This window comes from Hyaena hyaena, unplaced genomic scaffold, assembly GCF_003009895.1.
Source record: "Hyaena hyaena isolate Hyena2069 unplaced genomic scaffold, ASM300989v1 scaffold_306, whole genome shotgun sequence".
Classification (NCBI taxonomy): Eukaryota; Metazoa; Chordata; class Mammalia; order Carnivora; family Hyaenidae; genus Hyaena; species Hyaena hyaena.
Genome location: NW_024080935.1, coordinates 1,143,810 through 1,161,949, shown reverse-complemented (window position 1 = coordinate 1,161,949; position 18,140 = coordinate 1,143,810). Strand labels below are relative to the sequence as shown.

Here is an 18,140-nt window from a genome sequence, read left to right as displayed (position 1 = left end):
GTCCATGTTCGACATCAACTTCTTTTCCTACTAAGTCAAGACTCAGAGGTCTAAGCAGAGAATCTAAATCCAGCTACCCAAACACACTCACACACCTGAGGTATGACTCACTGGTTTGGCCACTCTACCCTCACTTCAAGCCTGGGGCCCACTTCTCTCTAACCCTTCTGGCGTGGCTCTGGGAAGAAAAGACATGAGGGCTCTCTAGGGCAAAGTGGCCCCTGAGGTGACTTTCCCAGAAAGGCTCTAGTCTGGAGCTACCTCTCCCCTCCGAGAACTTGCTGCCTGCTCTGCCCTTTGCCAGCAGGAGAGAAAAGCAGCTCATCCGCAAAGCTCCTTTCCCAGAGGAAGTCTGGGGGTCCCAGTCTGCCTTGAAGGAGGTAACCTACCCCTTTCCCCCTTCCTCAGTGCTGGAGACCCCCTGCTGGGAAGGCAGCAGATCAGAAAAACAATGAGCTCATCTCCCATGTGAAAGTCCCAGAGAAGCCAACACCATCATCCACACACCAATTATGCACTGAGTGCCTGCTGTGGCCAGGCTGAGAGCACACAGTGGACATTAATCTAGCAAAGATGCCGGGCAGAAGTGGTGAGCCACTCCTTTGGTGATGCCCTGATCTGAAGGGACCATTCTCACAGGACAACCCAGTGGTGCCACCCGGGGCTGCACCCGTTCTCTTTAATACGCACTTCCACCCCTGGGTCCTCCCGTCTTTTCTCCAGGGAAAACAGTCATGCTCAGCTAGGCAGACTTCCTGGCTCTAGGAAACTTAGATCTCTGAGCCTCAGCTCCCCAGACCTGAAGGGGCATGGATAGAATCAGGGGCACTGTTGAGTGTCAAAATAAGGAAGTCAGGATTCCTGGATGCGCTGGGATTGGGAAGGCAAAACACTTGGGATCCAGGAGGTTATCAGAGCTTGACAGAGGCAGAAGGGAGAAGTGTACCAGGAATCTCAAACTCAAAGCCTCCAGGACCTAAGCTGATAATATACATGGGAGAAGCTGGAATAAGACAAAGCTCAGTGGGCTGCGGCCAACTGGGGAATGCGTGCTGCACTCACCACATCCCAATTAAGACAGAAAAAAAGAAATCTACCAGGCTGAGTCTCAAGCTCACCCTTGAAGCCCGAAATGGGTCAGCCTTACAGGCACCTCCACGTCCAAGAGCTGGGAGGGGATTCCATTACCAGAGGAAAAGGAAATGAATCCTGAGCAGGCAAAACCAACACATGCCTTCCTTGCAAGGGAGTGGATTTCCAGGCAGAGGGGACTTCAAGGGCAAAGCTCAGAGGTAGGAAATGGCTTGGATTGTTTGGTGGAAGATTTGAAGATGGGATCAAGAGAGTCAAGATGGCTAGGATCTGGGCTGGGTCCAGACCACAAGATGGTAGGTCAGAGGACTTGGACTCGGTCCCAAGAACAATCAGACTGAAGCTGGAAAGTGAGATAAGCATATTTGCAGTTGAGACCGAGTCTACTGCACAAAGATGCGTTTGAGGGGGCCACTGGCTGCAGGGAGCCCAGGAGGAGGCTGATGCAGCCCCTCAGAGTCTTGAATGTGGGTTGCAGCAATACGGTTGGAGGGAAGGGAATGCAGTCAGAGGAAACAGCATGTGCAAAGGCTCAGAGGACAGATGGCACCCCATAGGTTCATGGCAGTAGGAAGAGTTGGGTGTGGCTGTGGGAGTGGGGAGGGCAGGGGAGGTGGTGGGGGCAGTATTGGAAGAAGAGAAATCTCACACCTCACCTGATATCACCCTGTCTGCCAGGTACACTTCCTTCTTGCCTGGCCAGCCTGGCATTGGGTTTGGATGATTTCCCCAAGCTGCCCATGCCCTGCAAGGCCCATGCTCATTGTGGCGAGTGTGCCCATCAAATTGAGGGCTGGAGTCAGCATATAATGTGTTATCAATGCTGGCTGGTGGGTGAGCAGGGAACACCCATCGACTGAGAGCCCTTGCTCAGCCCAGGTAGGTAGGTCTCTTTCCCTCAGTGCTCGTGAGGGGTGGGCGCTCTATTTTACCCATGAGGAAGCTGAAGATTTATGAAGTTAAGTCAGACATCAATAAAGTGGTGGAGCAGCGTTTGAAATCTGTCAGTCACTAGTTCAATAAATATGTATTGAACACCTAATGTGTACCAGGCACTATTCAAGACAGTATATATACAACAATGAGTAAACAGACAAAAATCCCTGTCCTTGCCGGAGTTTACATTCTATGGGGGTGGGGCGGGGCGAGTCTAGACAGTGAAAATATTTGTACCTAAGAATACCAAATGTCAAGTCCCCTCTTGGCCACCAGAGGGCACTGAAATCACACCACCTTCCTTTCTCTGCTTCCGTCTTCCTTTCGGGTTCCAAAGAGAACAGCCAAGGAGGCTATGAATACTCAGTGCATCTGCTCAAGGGTGAAAGCTGAGGAGAGGGGTGCCACAGTCCTTCTACCACCCACTTTTCCAGCTTACTCCCCTCCCCAGATCTCCATCCAACTGCTCAAGATCTCTCAGCGACTTTACAGGGCACTGTATACTCCAGAGGTTACCAAGGCTCCTATTATGCACTCATCAATCCATCCACCCTGCTTCCTTTTGCCCATCTGCCCACCCCTCTTTCATGTTCTTATCGCTCTTCCAGCCCTCCATCCACCAACTGGGGCATTCAGTCTAGGGGATCTGGGTCCAGGAAGACAAGAGGTCAAACCAGGTTGACGGTATCAGCGAACTCAGTGGGCATGAGTTTTAGTGTGCCAAGGCCAGTTAGAAACTGAAGGCATTTAAAAACGGCAAGAGATTATTAGCAAACCAAACTGTATCTGAAAGCAATTCAACTTTGGCTCTTTAAAAGATCCCACTGTGGTATTATGTGGTGTGGACACATATATTAATTTATCGCTGGCCCTTCAAGACAATATAGTAGGTAAAATTCCATAAATATTTCAGTACCTCTGGACTTTGTTCCAATCACTTCTTGAGTAATAGATCATTTTGGCAGTTACTCAGTAACACTTTAAGACCTGCTTTCTGAGGCCCTAAGTAGCTCAGCTTGTAAAAGCAATCTACAAAGTACTGAAGGGAATCTGACCTTACAGCTGTGAATAATGTCTCCACTGATCACTGCATACCTCAGATTTATGCCAGTTGATGAGGGCTTTCTTCATTTCAGGCATGCAATGCTCTTTAGATCGCTGGAATCTGGTACAGCACTCCTGGAAAATGATCAGAGGCAGAGACACTGAAACATATCTCTAGTTTGGTGGGTTGCTGGGTAACCTTTTTTCCTCTCTCCCAGCAATTCAGCTGCGAGATTCCAAAGCCTTAGTACCAACAAAGAGCTAGCCCACAAGCCACTTGCTTCCTGATATTTGGTTGCTTTTTAGCCAAAGGAAAGCAGTTTTGTTGGAATAATCTATCAGTAAGTGAAGGATGATGCTGATTTCTTAAAGGCTGGATAAAAATCATTCTTCCCACATGAACAAACAACAACCAAAGCCCCTTAACTGTATTCTCACCGAGAACCGAAACTATGTCATTTTTATTTTTTGCATGATTTGCTTTGTTTTCTCGAATGTTACGAGCCTGAAGGGGAACATACTGAGATTTGGCAGCTTTTTAGGTAAAAGACTGTATTGACACAGTTTTGTATTTGTGGTAGAGTGACTGCCCAAATAGACGAATGATTTCAGAGGCTAAACCAAGACTTGAATTTTTTAAATTCCAGTCTAATTAATTCTAATGAATGAAAGTGCATTGGGGAAGACAGAGAAGGTGCAAGAGAGCTGTTTCCATGACCTGTCTGTGGCAACAATTCAGGGACGCTCTGCATACAATAATTAAAAAAGAACCAAAAAAAGCTTCGTATATCTTCTCTGACAGTTAATTTACACTTGCCTTTATTTTTCATTTGTTGATGAATTCAGTTATCGCAGTATAAAATGAAGAAGTGAAAATCTCTATGCACTCCCATTCCCTGGAGAGAACCACTTTTAAGAAGTTGTTTTTAATTCTTCTGGTGACTCTCTTGAATTGTAAAGATGATCCTTTATAGCTTTTAAAGCTCTCTGGACTCCCTGTATAAAGGACAAAGAATTTAGCTAATACACACTTTCTTTTCTTTATTTTTGTTAGTTTTATTATTAAATTTTTTAAATGTTTATTTATTTTTGAGAGAGAGGGAGAGACAAAGTAAGAATGGGGGAGGGGCAGAGAGAGAGACACAAAAAATCCGAAGCAGGCTCCAGACTCTGAGCTGTCAGCACAGAGCCTGACACGGGGCTCAAACTCAAGAAATGAGAGAATGACCTGAGCTAAAGTAGGATGCTTAAACATTTGAGCTACCCAGGTGCCCCAAGTTTTATTATTTTTAAACTTTTATCTATCTATCTATCTATCTATCTATCTATCATCTATCTATCTATCTCTCATCTAAGTAATCTCTGCACCCAAAGTAGGGCTCTAACTCACAACCCCGAGATCAAGAGTCGAATGCTCTACCCGATGAGACAGCCAGGCACCCCTGTTAGTTTTATTTTTATTGGTAGTATTTCTGTTGGTTGTCCTTACCAAACTTTTTTTCTGTTAACTTTTTTTTTAAGTTTATTTATTTATTTTGAGAGGGAGAAAGAGTACTCGTGGTAGGGATGGAGAGAGGGAGGGGGGAGAGAGAGAATCCCAAGCAGGCTCCCACTATCAGCCGAGAACCCAACCTGGGACTCAAACCCATGAACTTCAAGATCCTAATCTGAGCTAAAATCAAGAGTTGGTCACCCATCCGACTGAGCCATCCAGGTGCCTCTGAAGTTCACTTATTTGTTTTTAGAGACAGAGAGAGCATGCGCACATACAAGCAGGAGAGGGACAGGGAAAGAGGGGAGAAATAGAGAGAGAATTTCAAGCAGGCTCCACGTTGTCAGCTCAGAGCCCAACGCGGGCCTCAAACCCATGAACCGTAAGATAATGACTTGAGCTCAAACCAAGAATTGGATGCTCAAATGACTCATCCACCCAGGACCCCCATACAACTTTAAATAACAGATCTAATCCCCTCTTCGTGATGTATTAACTTTTGAAAATTGAGATGTAATTTGGTACCACGAAATTCATCCTTTCAAAATGTTCAGCCTAGTGGTTTTTAGTATATGTATAGAGTTGTGAAACCATCCCCACTATATAATTTCCAAATATCTTAATCATCTGCCAGAGAAACCCCACACCCATTCCCCATTCCCCTCGGCCACTGGCAACCTTTATTCTACTTTCTGTCTCTATGGATTTTCCTCTTCTGAACATTTCAATGGAACCATACAGTATATGGCCTTTTGTGTCTGACTGACTTCACTTAGAATATTTCCAAGGTTCATGCACATTGTAGCACGCATCAGTAACTCATTTCCTTTTGTGGCTGAACGATATTTCATTTTGTGAGTAGACCACATTTAGTTTTTCCATTCATCATTAACGCACATATGTTTTGCTTCCACTTTTTTGGCCATTATGAATAATGCTGCTGTAAAGACTCATGGACAGGTTTTTGTGTAAACTTATGCTTTCAATTTTTCTTAGGTATATACACCTAGAGAATTTCTGGGTCAGTCTTGACTTTTTTTTTTTTTTTTTTTTTAAGTAGGCTCCACACCCAGCATGGAGGACTGGTCTCACAACCCTGACATCAAGACCTGAGCCGAGATGAAGTGTCCAGTGCTTGACCAACTGAGCCACCCAGGAGCCCCAATACCTAACTCTTTGAGGCACTGCCAACTGCTTTCCAAAGCTGTTGTACCATCGTTTTACACACCTACTAGCAATGTACTAGAGTTCCAATCTCTCCACATCCTCACTGCTACTTATCGTTGTCTTTTTTATTCTAGCCATCCTAGTGTGTGTAAAGTGGTGTCCTGTTGCGTTTTTTTTTTTAATATTTTTATTTATTTCTAGGAGAGAGAGAGAGACAGCGTGAGCAGGGGAGGGTCAGAGAGAGAGGGAGCCACAGACCGAAACAGGCTCCAGGCTCCGAGCCGGCAGTCAGCACAGAGCCCGACGCGGGGCTCGAACCCACGAACCGCGAGATCATGACCCAAGCGAAAGTCGGACGCTTAACCGACTAAGCCACCCAGGCGCCCCCCTGTTGCGTTTTTGACTTGTATTTCCCTAATGACTAATGATGCTGGACATCTTTTCATGAACTTATATATATTGTATGTTGATTATGTATCCTACAACCATGTCAAAATTATTTATTGGTTATAATGATTTTTTTGTGGATTCCTTAGGATTTTCTTTTTTTTACTTTTTAAAATGTTTTTATTTATTTCTGAGAGAGAGCGAGGCAGCATGAGCAGGGGAGGGTCAGAGAGAGAGGGAGATACAGAATCCGAAGCAGGCTCCAGGCTCTGAGCTAGCTGTCAGCACAGAGCCTGATGTGGGGCTCGAACCCATGAACCGTGAGATCATGACCTGAGCTGAAGTCGGATGCTTAACCGACTGAGCCACCCAGGAGCCCCAGGATTTCCTATATATAAGATCGTGTCTTCCGAAAATACAGTTTTACTTCTTCCTTTCCAATTTAGCCTGGACTATTAATGTTTAATGTAATCATCGGTATGGTTAGAATTGATTTTGTCATCTTGCTACTTGTTTTTTTTTTTCTTTGTTCCCTTTTTCCTCCTTTGTTGCCTTAAAATTTTTTTCAATGTTTATTTATTTTCAAAAGAGACAGAGACTGAGAACAAGCAGGGGAGGGGCAGAGACAGAGGGAGATACAGAATACAAAACAGGCTCCAGGTTCTGAGCTGTCAGCACAGAGCCAGACGTGGGGCTCGAACTCATGAGTATAGAGCCTGACATGGGGCTTGAACTCATGAACCATGAGATCATGACCCAAGCTGAAGTCAGATGCTTAACCGACTGAGCCACCCAGAGTCCCTTCTTAGGCCTTTTGTTGGAGGTATTTTTTTATGTTTTTTTTCTCCTTTGTTGTCTTATGAGCTATAGCTCTTTGCTTGTATGTGTGTGTGTGTGTGGGGGGGGTTGCTTTAGTGTTTATAGCATTCATTTTTAACCTATCTCAGTCTGCTTTTGAGGGGCTTTACACCACATCGTCATACATAGTATAAAAACCTTACAGCTATAGACTTCCATTTCTCCCCTCTTTGCCTTTATGTTATCATTGTCATGTATGTAACTTTTATATATATTCAACCCCCAACAATATGCTATTCTTTTTGTTGAAAAAATCAATTATCCTTGAAAAGTACTTAAAGAATAAGAAAATAAGTCATATGTATGTATATACATACATCTGTACATATATACATATATATGTATACATACATCTCCATATGTGTGCTATTTATTTAAGATTTTTAAAATTTTTACATAGTTTCTATATCCAACGTGGGGCTTGATCTCACAACCCAGAGATCAAGAGTCACATGGTCTACCAACAAGCAAGCCATGTGCCCCTATTTCTAAGCTTATTTATTTTGAGAGACAGAGAGAGAGCGGAGGAGGGAGAGAGAGAGAATCTCAGGCAGGCTCCACACTGTGAGCATGGAGACTGATGTGGGGCTCAAACTCACAAACCATGAGATCACGGTCTGAGCTGAAATCAAGAGTTGGACACCTAACCAACTGAGCCACCTAGGCGCCCCTGTATCTACTATTTCTGATGCTCCTCATTCCTTTTGTAAATCCAAATTTCTTCTAGGATTATTTTCCCGTTGCTTGAAGGATGTCATTTCGTATTTTCATTTGGTGTGAGCCTTTTTGGGTTCATCTTTTGTAAATCTGAAAATGTCTCTTTTGTGCCTTCACTTTTTTTTTTAATTGAGATGTAACTAATATATAACAGTATATTAGTTTGAAGTATACAATGTAATGATTCAATATCTGTGTATATGGCAAAGTGATTACCCCAAGAAGTCTAGTTAACATCCATCCTCACACATAGTCACAATTTTCTTTTCTTGTGATGAGAACTTTTAAGATCTACTCTCTTAGCAACTTCCCAATATAGATTACAGCATTGTTAACTATAGACACCACATGGTACATTACATCCTCAGGATTTGTTAATTTTATGACTGTAAGTTTGTACCTTTTGACACTCTTCACCCGCTTTGCCCACCCCCCACCTCTGGCAAACACCAATCTGTTCTCTGGATCTATGAATTTGGGCTATGCCTTTTTTTTTTTTTTTTTTTTTTTTTTGGTAGAAAAGGCTTCATGCCCTGTACAGAGCCTAACATAAAGCTTGAGCTCATGACCCCAAGATCAAGACCTGAGCTGAGATCAAGATTCAGATACTTAACCAACTGAGCCACCCAGGAGCTTCTATAAAGATCTATCTATCTATCTATCTATCTATCTATCTATCATCTATTTTAAAGGTTATTTATTTTTGAGAGAGAGAGTGTAGGGAAAGGGCAGAGAGAGAGAGGGAGAGAGAGAATCCCAAGCAGGCTCTTTGCCACCAGCATGGAGCTGGACGTGAGGCTTGAACTCACAAACTATGAGATCATGACCTGAGCTGAAGTCAGATGCTTAACCAACTGAGCCACCCACCCAGGCATCCCTAAAGATTTTATTTTTAAGTAATCTCCACACTCAATGTGGGGCTGTGGGGCTCAAACTCACAACCCCGAGCACAAGGGTTGTGTGCTTTACTGACTAATCCAGCCAGGTGCTCCTTTGGGCAATTTGATTACAGTGTGCCTCAATATAGATTCTTGTGGGTGAGATCTGTTGAGCTTCTTGTAACTGTAGGTTTATAATTTTCATCAAGCTTGGAAATTATTCAGCCATTATATCTTAAAATATTTTTCCCATGTCCCTCTGTCTCTCCTCTCCTTCACTCCAGTTTTTCACATATTAGGCCACCTGAGGCCATCCCGCACCACACTAATGTGCTTTTCATTAAAAAAAACTTTTCTCTGTGTGTTTCATTTTGGATCATTTCTTTAAAATTTTTTTATTTTTATAATTTTTATTTAATTGCTTATATTTTTAAATTTACATCCAAGTTAGTTAACATATAGTGCAACAATGATTTCAAGAGTAGATTCCTTAATGCCCCTTACTCATTTAGCCCATCCCCCCACCCACAACCCCTCCAGTAACCCTCTGTTTTTTCTCCATATTTAAGAGTTTCTTATGTTTTGTCCCTCTCCATGTTTTCACATTATTTTTGCTTCCTTTCCCTTATGTTCATCTGTTTTGTATCTTAAAGTCCTCATATGAGTGAAGTCATATGATATTTGTCTTTCTCTGACTAATTTCGCTTAGCATAATATCGTCTAGTTCCATCCACATAGTTGCAAATGGCAAGATTTCATTCTTTTTGATTGCTGAGTAATACTCTATTGTATATATATACCACATCTTCTTTATCCATTCATCCTTTGATGGGCATTTGGGCTCTTTCCATACTTTGGTTATTGTGGATAGTGCTGCCATAAACATTGGGGAGCATGTGCTCCTTCGAAACAGCACACCTGTATTGCTTGGATAAGTATCTAGTAGTGCAATTGCTGGATTGTAGGGTAGTTCTATTTTTAATTTCTTAGGGAACCTCCATACTGTTTCCAGAGTAGCTGCACAGTCTGCATTCCCACCAGCAGCGCAAAAGAGATCCTCTTCCTCTGCATCCTTGCCAACATCTGTTGTTGCCTGAGTTGTTAATGTTAGCCATTCTGACAGGTGTGAGGTGGTATCTCATCGTGGTTTTGATTTGTATTTCCCTGATGATGAATGATGTTGAGCATAATTTCATGTGTTGATTGGCCATCTGGATGTCTTCTTTGGAGAAGTGTCTATTCATGTCTTTTGCCCATTTCTTCACCATATTATTTGGTTTTTGGGTGTTGAGTTTGATAAATTCTTTATAGATTTTGGATACTAACCCTTTATCTGATATGTCATTTGCAAATATCTTCTCCCATTTTGTCAGTTGCCTTTTAGTTTTGCTGATTGTTTCCTTTGCTGTGCGGAAAGTTTTATTTTGATGAGGTCCCAATACTTCATATTTGCTTTTGTTTCCCTTGTCTCCGGAGACGTGTTGATACCAAGTACTGGTATCTAGTGGATAGAGACCAGAGAGCCTGTTAAATATCCTACAGCATACAGGAAAGTCTCCCGCCACCAAGAATTATCTGAGTGAAATGTCAATACTTGTGAAGGTGGGGGAAACCCTGATTGGAGACCATCTGGGAGCAGGCTGCCAGGCCTCACACCACCAAAGGCCAAGACAAGGAAGGATCCTCCATTCCCATTTCAGGAGACTCCCAGGCACATATTTAAGTCTGTTTAAAAAGAGAGCTCAGGGCACCGGGGTGGCTCAGTTGGGTAAGCATTGACTTCAGTTCAGGTCATTATCTCACAGTTAGTGAGTTTGAGCCCCACCTTGGTCTCTGTGCTGACAGTTCAGAACCTGGAGCTTGCTTTGGATTCTGTGTCTCCCTCTCTCTCTGCCCCTCCCCTGCTCACACTCTGTCTCTCTCTCACTCTCAAAAATAAATAAACATTAAAAAAAAATTCAGGGGTGACTGGGTATCTCAATCAGTTGAGCGTCTGATTTTGGCTCAGGTCATGATCTTGTGGTTGTGAGTTCAAGCCCTGAGTCCGGCTCTGTGTTGACAGCTTGGAGCCTGCCTCGGATTCTGTGTGTCCCTCTCTCTCTGCTCCTACCTTGCTCACACATACCCCCCCCCTCTCAAAAATAAATAAGCATTTAAAAATTAAAAAAAAAAATAAATTTAGGGGCGCCTGGGTGACTTAGTCGGTTAAGCGTCCGACTTTTGCTTAGGTCATGATCTCGCGGTTTGTGGGTTCGAGCCCCGTGTCGGGCTCTGTGCTGACTGCCAGCTCAGAGCCTGGAGCCTGTTTCAGAGTCTGTGTCTCCCTCTCTCTCTGACCCTCCCTCTGTTCACACTGTCTCTCTCTATCCTAGAAATAAATAAAAATATTTAAAAATTTTTTTAAACATTTTTTAAATAGATGAATAAAATAAAATCTTAAAATACAAAAGAAGAGTGATGGGGTGGCTCAGTCAGTTGAGTGCCTGACTCTTGATTTTAGCTCAGGTCATGATCCGAGAGTCATGGGACTGAGACCCACACTGGGCTCCACGCTGAGCATGGAGTCTGCTTAAGATTCTCTCTCTTGTCTGCCCTTCTTCTCCACTCATGCACTCTTTCTCTCTAAAAGTAAAAATTTTAAATATTTTAAAAAGTGATCTCCAGCTGATGGTTCATGAAGCACATGTGACCCACAGACTTGCTTCATTTGGCTTTTTATTTGGCCACTGCCTTTGGTGGTGTGAGGGCTGGCAGCCTGCTCCCAGATGGTCTTCAATCAGGGTTTTCCTCACCTTCACAGTATTGACACTTGATCCAGGTAATTCTTGGCGGTGGAAGGCTTTCCTGTATGCTGTAGGATATTTCGCAGGCTCTCTGGTCTCTATCCACTAGATACCAGTACTATCTCCCTAGATGTTACAACCCAAAATGTCTCCTGACATTGCCAAGTGTCACCTGGGTGGGGGGAAGGGGAACAAGAATCTCTGATCTAAGTATCTGCCCCCATTGGAGGTGGAGACTCAGGGATTGTCAGGTAAGAGGCAGCAGGTGGAGCCCCAGGCATGAGTGAGATTGCCCAGGAAAGTGTGTCGGAGAACAAAAGTACTCCAGGACTGACCTCTGAAGAACACAGACAACAAAAGGTCAGAGAGGAAGGCCAGAGGGAGGAAAGGGAAGTCAGATGTGTGTGGAGTCACAGAAGCCAAGCAAAGAGAATGTGTCAAGAAAACAATCAAAATGTCTCATGCTGCCTGCAGGAGGCTGCCCAGTGCCCTTTCATTAAAACATGCAGGCCGTGATTTGGGTGCAACAGCTTCTCTGGTATGCTGGCAGCATGTGGAAGCCTGCAGCAGGGCGCAGTTGCTGGGGAGAGGAGAAAACATAGATGGTTAGAACAGACAGTCCTTTCTGAAAGTCTGGGTGGGCAGGAGGTGCGAGGCAACGTGTGGTGAAGGATGAAGTAGTGGTTGGCTTGGCTGATTGTTTTACGCTGGAAGAGATTTGAAGTTGTTAATGGAAGAAATAGTCTGGGCTTTGTGATATTGTGAATGGTAAAACCTGACAAACACATACCCGCCTTGAAATATTTAGAAATTCAGCATAAAATCAAGTAAACATGCTTTAAAATGTGCAACTGGGTTTCAAGAAAGTAAGGGGAATCCCCGCCCACAAAGAGGAAATTGAAAACCAGAGCTGTGAGGGGGCTGTGTGCTTGTGCAGATCTTGGCAATGAAGGGGCTTGGGTTTTACACCCACCCAGCAACTGGAGATGAGGCCTGGCCTGGGGCATTGAAACCTGAGACCCTAATATAAAGCCCAGTCTCTTAAAGGGTGACATCTTCACTGAAAGAATAGACTAGAAATGGAGCAGCTGGGTGGCTCAGTGGGTCGAGTGTTTGACTTTGGCTGAGATTGTGATCTCACGGTTCTTGGGTTCGAGCCCCAAGTCAGGCTTTGCGCTGGCAGAGAGGAGCCTGCTTGGGATTCTCTCACTCCATTTCTCTCTGTCCCTCCCTCACCTGGGCTCTTCTTCTCAAAATAAAGGAATAAATTAAAAAAAAAAAAAAAAAGAGTTACTAGAAAGAAGAATCTTTCCATTTCCATCATCTCAGAGTATAAAAGAACTCTGTCTGGTTCACCCTGAGATCTCATGGCAATAGAAAATGTCTCCTGAGAGTACATTACCATTGGGTGGCCCTTACCTGGGTTTGGGGTTCAAGTTTACGCCATCTGCATGGTCATGGAAGCCCTGATTAAATGAATATACATAGTCCAGTTTTGGTATCACCCTTGAGGCATCCTTAGCATGAGGAAATCCAGAACCTCTCTAGAAAGACACCTTCCAACCTGGTCACGTGGATTCCCACTGTCAAGGCCCTGTTGACTCTGAGTTCACAGCCCCTAATTAGTAAGCTTAAGAGAAAACCATCTGTCATGGAGGAGAGAAAGCACTCTCGAACTCCAGACAACAGAATTATTAAGTGAAGGACCATACAGTAAGTATATTTTAAGCACCTAAACACTTAAAAGAAGGACTCAGTGTGAGAAACCTTTAACGTAGAGAAAGAGTGGAGCTCCTGGGTGGCTCAGTATTTAAGTGTTGGACTCTTGATCTCTGCTTTTGTCATTATCTCACAGTTCGTGAGTTTGAGTCCGACATCTGACTCTGAGGGTGCTGAGTGTACTTGGATTTTGTCACTCCTTCTTTTAGCCTCTCTGCTGCTTGTGTGTGCTCTCTCTTTCTCAAAAAAGAAATTAATAAATAAACTTTAACAAAATAAATAAAACAAAAAGGAGAAAGGGTAAAACTAATGCCTCTCTTAGTCTACCCACTTAGTCATCCGTTCCCCTGTCTTTGAGCTCCTGATATGTGTGGCCCCTGGTCTGGGTTTGGGAATGTAAAGGTGACTCTGGGCTCTGCATCAGGAAGATCACATTCATCGCTGCATGCACACACCCCTCTTATTTTTTTTTTAAGTTTATTTATTTTTGAGAGAGAGACAGAGAGTGGGGGAGGATCAGAGAGAGAGGGGGAGACAGAGGATCTGAAACAGGCTCTGAGCTGACAGCAGAGAGCCTGATGCAGGGCTCGAACCCAAGAACTGAGACATCATGACCTGAACCGACTGAGCCACTCAGGCTCCCCACCCCTTTTTCACTCAATAGCATGCTTAGAGGTCATAGCTATAGAAGTTGCCATAGGGCATCTTATTCAGCTTTCGACTTTCTTGTCCAGAGAAAGAATGTGAGTCCCAGTTACATAGAAATTACTTTTCTGAAGTCTCCGAGTGAGTGAGTGGCAAAGCCAGATGGAGAGCCGTCGCCTTGCCTCTGCGAGCGCTCGGCAGGCCCGCATCTAAGCTCTGAACACTGTACGTCCGTTTTGTTTCCCTGGTGGGCTGTGTGTTCGCTCCTAGTGCGCAGAGTCCCGTCAGCTGATGGCGACATTGAGAAGTGACACCCTTATCCAGCTCCTGAGTTACCGCGATGGGACGGGGGCCCTGATCTCCATCTTGCGTCAGTTCTGTGTCCTGTGCTGTGGCACCCGCTTCCAGCCCTGTCCTGCCACTGGGGAGCCTGAGCTCCTTGAGCGCCCGGGCCCGGGCTCATTCCTCCACCCCAGGGCCTGGCCCAGGGAAGGTGCCCTGCGGTTACTTTGACTTCTGGCCTCCAAACAGTGAGGTGGGAGGTCCAGGCCCTCCTGAGCAGGAAGGAAGAGCCAACTATTGGTCCCTGTCCAGCAGCACTTCCTGTGTGTGAGCTTGGGAGGTTCCTGGCCCTTAAATAGCACAGGGTAGCTGCTCCCTCTTGCAGAGCTCTCAGTCTGTCTCAGTACTTCCGGGGTAATGTTGCAGGATGGTCCTAGAATGTCTCACACTTTCCTAACACTTGCTGCCCCATCAGTTCTCTTTCCTTTTCACATAGAAAGGGCGTGGGGCACCAGCGTGGCTCAGTCAGTTGAGCATTGACTTTGGCTCCGGTCATGATCTTTTTTTTAATGAATTAATTTATTTTTGAGAGAGAGAGATAGAGACAGCGTGAGCAGGGGAGGGTCAGAGAGAGAGGGAGACTCAGAATTGGAAGACAGGCTCCAGGCTCTGAGTTAGATGTCAGCACAGAGCCCGACGCGGGGCTCAAACCCATGAACCGTGAAATCATGACCTGAGCTGAAGTCGGATGTTTAGCGACTAAGCCACCCAGGTGCCCCAGCTCTGGTCATGATCTTGAGGTTCATGAGTCTGAGCTCCACTTTGGGCTTGTGCTGTCAGCCTGTCAGTGCAGAGCCAGCTTTGGATCTTCTGTTCCCCCCTTTCTGCCCCTCCCTCGCTTGTGCTTTCTCAAAAATAAATAAACATTTAAAAAAATGAGGGGTGCCTGGGTGGCTTAGTCAGTTATGCATCTGACTTTGGGTCAGGTCATGATCTCACGGCTTGTAAGTTCGAGCCCCACATCGAGCTCTGTGCTGACAGCTTGGAACCTGGAGGTTCCTTGGGATTCTGTGTCTCCCTCTCACTCTGTCCCTCCCCCACTCACCCTCTGTCTCTCTCTCAAAAATAAACATTAAAAAAATTTTTTTAATGAATAAAAAAAGAAAGAGCAGATGTTTGGGACAATGAATGCTTCCAGCAGGGAGGGAACAATGTCTTCTTAGAACATATCATCTTTGCTTAATCTTGTATTTATTTTCATGGTTTACTTTCCATTTATGGCAACTGATAACTGGTTTTCCATTTGCAGAAGTGATACGAAAAAATGTTCTTTTTAAAATAAATTTATTAAACAAATAGTAAATTATCTTACAGAAAAATATAAAGTAAATAATAATACAGGTGGTAAAGTGATAAGGCAAAAATCCTAACATGCATGACTGAATGTTTGGGAAATCGGACCCCCCGGGAATGCAGCTCCTGGCTCTCCTCCTGAGGGGAGGCCAGCTGATACAGATGGCTATAGAATCAAGGACAAATCTGAGCTCCATTTCTATGGGATGGAGCATTATAAATAAGCCTGTCGTGGGGCAAATCCGTCAGCCTGGACTGATCCAGCAAGCTGGGAGGGAGGATGGCCAGAGGCCTAATACTGGGAACTGCTCTGCCCTGTGACAGTGTTCCTTTCCACACTGGATCAAACTCCGATCGCGTCGGCCAGCCTCCCTCGCCCTGGAGGGTCAGAGTCTGAGGGCTGCCATGTGTCAGCCTTAAGGGGACCGCTGCCCGCTGATCTCCGCTGACTCGAGGCCCCAGCTGGAGGCAAGGAGGGGCCTCTCCGATTTGGCTGACCAGGCTCCCTGTTGCAAGATGGGGTCAAAGTTACAGTTTGGACGTAATATGGTGCTCCTTTGCCTGCTCTTGACCTTTGTCTGTGTTTTCCTGGAGGCCTGATCTGTGGCTCTGGGAGGCTGGCTTCCTGTTCTCTCCTGCTGGCAGGACTGACCCTCATCATCCACACTCAGTCTGTTCTTCGGCATCCACAGGACCCCTGCACTCCGATGTCAGCGTCTTAGGTGCACAATGAAGGAAGGTGGAAGCTTCTGGGATGATGCTATTTCCTGCCTGTTTGTTATCTTGAGATCCTTCTTAATCTAGAACGTGATTTTGGCGGCTTCTGGCCCATAGACGGCCCCACCCCTGATTCTCTGTGCCGCGGCCCTGGACAGCCAGACAGACACTTCTGGGCTTCCCCTGCCGTACAGACTCTGTCCATACAGTGCCTGCCCAGCCCCAGATCCAGGGGATTGAAATCCAGATGTAAAAGGCCTTGGGAGGGGCATTCTTCCCTGAGGGCTCAAGTATGAACTTGGGCTCTTGGGGTGGAGCCTCAGGTCTTAAGGCCTCAGAGAGACCCTCTGAGGTAGGGCCTTCCTCAGGTGTCTCGGAGAGGCCAGTCCTCCAGGCCCTGGAGAATCAGAACCCCACACTGGCTCGACCTTCCCGCCTCCAGAAAGCTGAGATTTCCTCCAGGGTGACCCGTGGCTGGAGACCCCACTCAGGATCAGGGCTCCCTAGCCGCTGCCTCCGGGGCTGGGGGCTTCCCAAGTGCATACTGGCCTCTGGCCTCAGTTCAGGCTCAGCCCAGCTCACCAGGCCCCGGGTGTAGGGCCTCTCCTCCAAAGCCTGGGGCCCCCAGAAGGTGCTGCGAACTGGGGCCCTGGGTGGGCTCTGGAGGGCCAAGGATCTGGGAGGGGAGAGTGGAGCTGTCGGGGCAGGTGGGGCTGTGGCTCGGGCCTCCAAGGTACCCCCAGGGGTGGGAGGATCTGGGGCCCCGTCCATCAGCAAGGGGACCGCAGAGCCATACCAGTCTTCTGAGCGTTCTCGGGGAGTGCCCCTGGGCTCGATCCACAGCTCTCCTCCAGGGCGCCAGACCAGGGTGGGTGCACGGTAGCTGGGATCTGGTTGTAGAGAGCGGCGGAAGAGGCGCTCGGCCAACACAGCTGTGGTTAGGAGGAAGAGGGCGGCCAGGGAGGCCAGGCCCAGCATGATGGGGATGCAGAGCCCACAGGGCGGTGGGGGCCATGTAACCAGCTCCGGCTCAGGGAGCCCCTCCATGTGCCCAGAGGGCTGCTCTGGGGTTGAAGGCATCTGAAGAGACAGGGGGTCAGGAGAGGAAGCACATGAGGAAGGGTCAGCACTACCTACAGGAAGAGAGAGCCAGCGTGTGTCCACACCAGAATGAGAAGACAGAGGCGTGACGGGCTCCATATCAGAGAAAGGAGCAAAGGGGGCCCCGAACGGTGAGAGACAGGCGGAAGCCCAGAGAGCCAGTGTCCCATCTGGGTCAGCGGCTGCCCCTCTTGCTCAGGCTCTCGAACCTGCTTCCAGGAGCCCTGTTTCCCCGGCCGCCCAGATCCCGGGCGCCTCAGACAACACTGTAAGGGCCCCAGGGATTCTTTCCTGCTTGCTTGGGCCTCAGAGGAAGTGGTGGGTGCGGAAAGGAGAACCTCCCTTCTCGACTCCCACCCTGCATGTGCGCCCCCCTCCCACCTCTGGCTGGCGCCTTGGGTGCTTCTGTGCCCTCACGGCTCTCCCTGGAGCTGGTCTTGCTCTCGGCAGGTTCCACTGAGCTTGCTTCCTGCCGGGATCCGGGCGCCGCCTCTGCACCTGTCCCCGCCTCTCGTCTCTGGGCCTGCCCTGGCCCTGGCCAACTATACCTCCCTTGTTTGTCTCTGCCGGCTCTCTCTGCCCCCCAGATCCCCCACCTGCAGCGGCCTCCTGCCCACCTCACCTTACGTCAGGGCAGCCCCAGGGCTCCTGGCTCTCCCTTCAGAGCACTCCTCCCTGTGCAGGGTGCCGGGCAGATGAGGCCGGAAGGGAGGGCACCACCTGTTGCTGGGCAACTGTGCCCCAACTCCTCTTGCCCCTGGGGAGTGTTTCCAAGGCAACCTGGGGGGGATGTGGTCAATGTGGTGGGGAGGCGTTTCCTGGTGAGAGGTGGGGCCGGAATGGGCAGTGGTTGTGTTGAACTCGGTCTCACCCCGTAGCCAGGCCCCAGGCCTCTCGCTCTGCCTGCTCTCCGGTGGTTGTCCTGGCCCTGGCCTGGCCACTGCGCCCCACCGAACCTGCCCCCGCCAT

At 47.0% G+C, this 18,140-nt stretch overlaps 1 protein-coding gene across 2 annotated transcripts; it reads right to left on the bottom strand.

Annotated features, from left to right (window-relative positions):
- Window positions 1–15,361: 15,361 nt before the first annotated feature.
- Window positions 15,362–17,904, bottom strand: CUNH16orf54 (chromosome unknown C16orf54 homolog). 2 transcript variants are annotated; one of them, XM_039247727.1, is made up of 2 exons: window positions 17,553–17,757; window positions 15,362–17,150 (listed from the first exon to the last, which is right to left on the bottom strand). In XM_039247727.1, exon 2 carries the CDS (start codon window positions 17,148–17,150, stop codon window positions 16,476–16,478), a length of 675 nt encoding a protein of 224 aa, XP_039103658.1. In that variant the 5' UTR covers window positions 17,553–17,757; the 3' UTR covers window positions 15,362–16,475. The 2 variants fall into 2 exon arrangements, with proteins under 2 accessions (XP_039103658.1, XP_039103657.1); XM_039247726.1 differs by lacking the exon at window positions 17,553–17,757 and adding an exon at window positions 17,794–17,904 and having other exon boundaries at window positions 15,363–17,150.
- Window positions 17,905–18,140: the final 236 nt, after the last annotated feature.